The 1,978-nt window shown below is 45.0% G+C and overlaps 1 protein-coding gene across 4 annotated transcripts in view; it reads left to right on the top strand.

Annotated features, from left to right (window-relative positions):
* Aff3 (AF4/FMR2 family member 3) overlaps window positions 1-1,978 on the top strand; it is a 463,220-nt gene that overhangs the window by 88,090 nt on the left and 373,152 nt on the right. For all 4 annotated transcript variants that reach the window (XM_026785525.1, XM_013351073.2, XM_026785526.1 and 1 more), the window contains 2 exons: window positions 744-1,056; window positions 1,154-1,536. In XM_026785525.1, the coding sequence (XP_026641326.1) occupies window positions 744-1,056; window positions 1,154-1,536 (696 nt within the window). The remainder of the gene's footprint in view (window positions 1-743; window positions 1,057-1,153; window positions 1,537-1,978) is intronic.

Below are 1,978 nucleotides of genomic sequence, written 5' to 3'. Positions count from 1 at the left end.
TCCCTCCCTCCTTCCCTCCTTCCCTCCTTCCCTCCCTCCCTCCCTCCCTCACAGACACACTTTATATAATTTTTTAAAAAAAGATGTTGCAAAATCCCTTCTCGTTTTACCCGAAGTCCAGCTACTGAGACACGATTGCTGTACTCACAGAGTTCACCTTTCTTCCAAAATGGAGTGTCTTCCAAGGTTCACAGACATTTCAGGATGCATGCAATGCAGACAGTTTAGGGTGGGAGAATTTTGCATATTTGATCTTATATTACTTCTCAGTTTACCCAAGTTCCTCTAGCCTGACACACTGTGTTTCCTGGCAAGAATAATTACTTATTTAGAATTTGGAAGCAAACCTATACTGAGCCAATTCTAAATTTTCAAAAAAAGCTTTTAGTGTTTCTGCAAAACAACCATAATCTAATCCAAGAAAGACAATATAGACCATTTTGTGAAGTTATAAGAGTAAATTTTCTAATTTCCACATTACATACATATAAAATAACAAATATATTTTGGTTATGGCCTGATATACCAAGGACAGCTTTCTTGTTTTTTAATATGCCCAAGGCTATCTATTACAAGTTTCCAGCTCTTGAATAATGGAGGCTTATAGCTATTCTTCAGAGTCCAAAAAGACTTGGATTTCCTCCCTCAGCTCTCATTCTGAATCTATCTGTTTTGGGCATGTTACTTCACTGGCACCTATGTCTTGACTCTATAGTATCATGGATTTGTTTTTATTTCTCCAGACTAACAAGGGGGATGAACTCTCCAACCGGATCCAGAATACATTAGGAAATTATGACGAAATGAAAGACTTTTTAACCGACAGATCCAACCAGAGCCATCTCGTCGGTGTCCCCAAGCCGGGTGTTCCCCAGACTCCTGTGAACAAGGTAGATGAGCATTTTGCAGCTGAGTCAAGAGCCCAGCCCCAGTCCTCATCTGTCTGTAGCACTGCGTCTTCCACACCTGCAGCTGTCTCTGTGCAGCAGAGTAAGAGGGGCACCATGGGCTGGCAGAAGACTGGGCACTCATCGTCTGATGGCCAACAGAGAGCAGGTAAGGAGGGGCATAAGGCAGTTGCTTTGCGCAGATCTCAAAGAACCACAGTGTGCGTGGAGTCTCTCACCCTCACTGCCTTCTTCTTCCAACTCAGCACAACAGGGCTCTCTCAGGACCTTGCTTGGTGATGGTGTCGGCAGACAGCAGACAAGGGCCAAGCAAGTATGCAATGTGGAGGCGGGCCTTCAGACCCAGGAGAGGCCCCCTGCCATGGCGGCCAAGCACAGCAGCAGTGGACACTGTGTTCAGAACTTTCCTCCATCCTTGGCTTCAAAACCCAGCCTGGTCCAGCAGAAACCAACAGCGTATGTGCGGCCCATGGACGGCCAAGACCAGGCTCCTGATGAGTCTCCCAAGCTTAAGTCATCCACAGAAACCGGTGTGCACTGCACATCCTACAGAGGGGTCGGCAACAAACCCGAGTCAGCCAGAGCCAAAGCCAAGCTTGCTAAGTTCAGCATCCCCAAGCAAGGAGAGGTGAGTCTGTTCTTATTGTCAGTTGCATGCAACTAATTAGCAGCATGACATGAAAATGCAGTTTTCGTGTTTCTACCCTCTCACCTCTCCGTTGACATGATAAGCTTTGTAACCCTCAGACCAAAGTTACAGCTATTAAAATTCTCAAATTCATCATAGTAGGATCATCTTAAGTACTAAAAATATATGTACATATATATGTATGTATGTATGTATGTATGTATGTATGTATGTATGTATGTGTTTGTGCATGTGTAGAAATTACTTAGGAAAGGAATGCCTCCTTTGGTTGAGTTCATAGAGTTTCATGAATGAGATGGGATTGATTAAGATATATAACAGCAGCCGGGCGGTGGTGGCGCACGCCTTTAATCCCAGCACTTGGGAGGCAGAGGCAGGCGGATCTCTGTGAGTTCGAGACCACCCTGGTCTACAAGAGCTA

The sequence above is a fragment of the Microtus ochrogaster genome, linkage group LG2, assembly GCF_000317375.1.
Source record: "Microtus ochrogaster isolate Prairie Vole_2 linkage group LG2, MicOch1.0, whole genome shotgun sequence".
Classification (NCBI taxonomy): domain Eukaryota; kingdom Metazoa; phylum Chordata; class Mammalia; order Rodentia; family Cricetidae; genus Microtus; species Microtus ochrogaster.
Note: the sequence above shows the minus strand (reverse complement) of the source record. Positions and strands in the feature narration are given on the sequence as shown.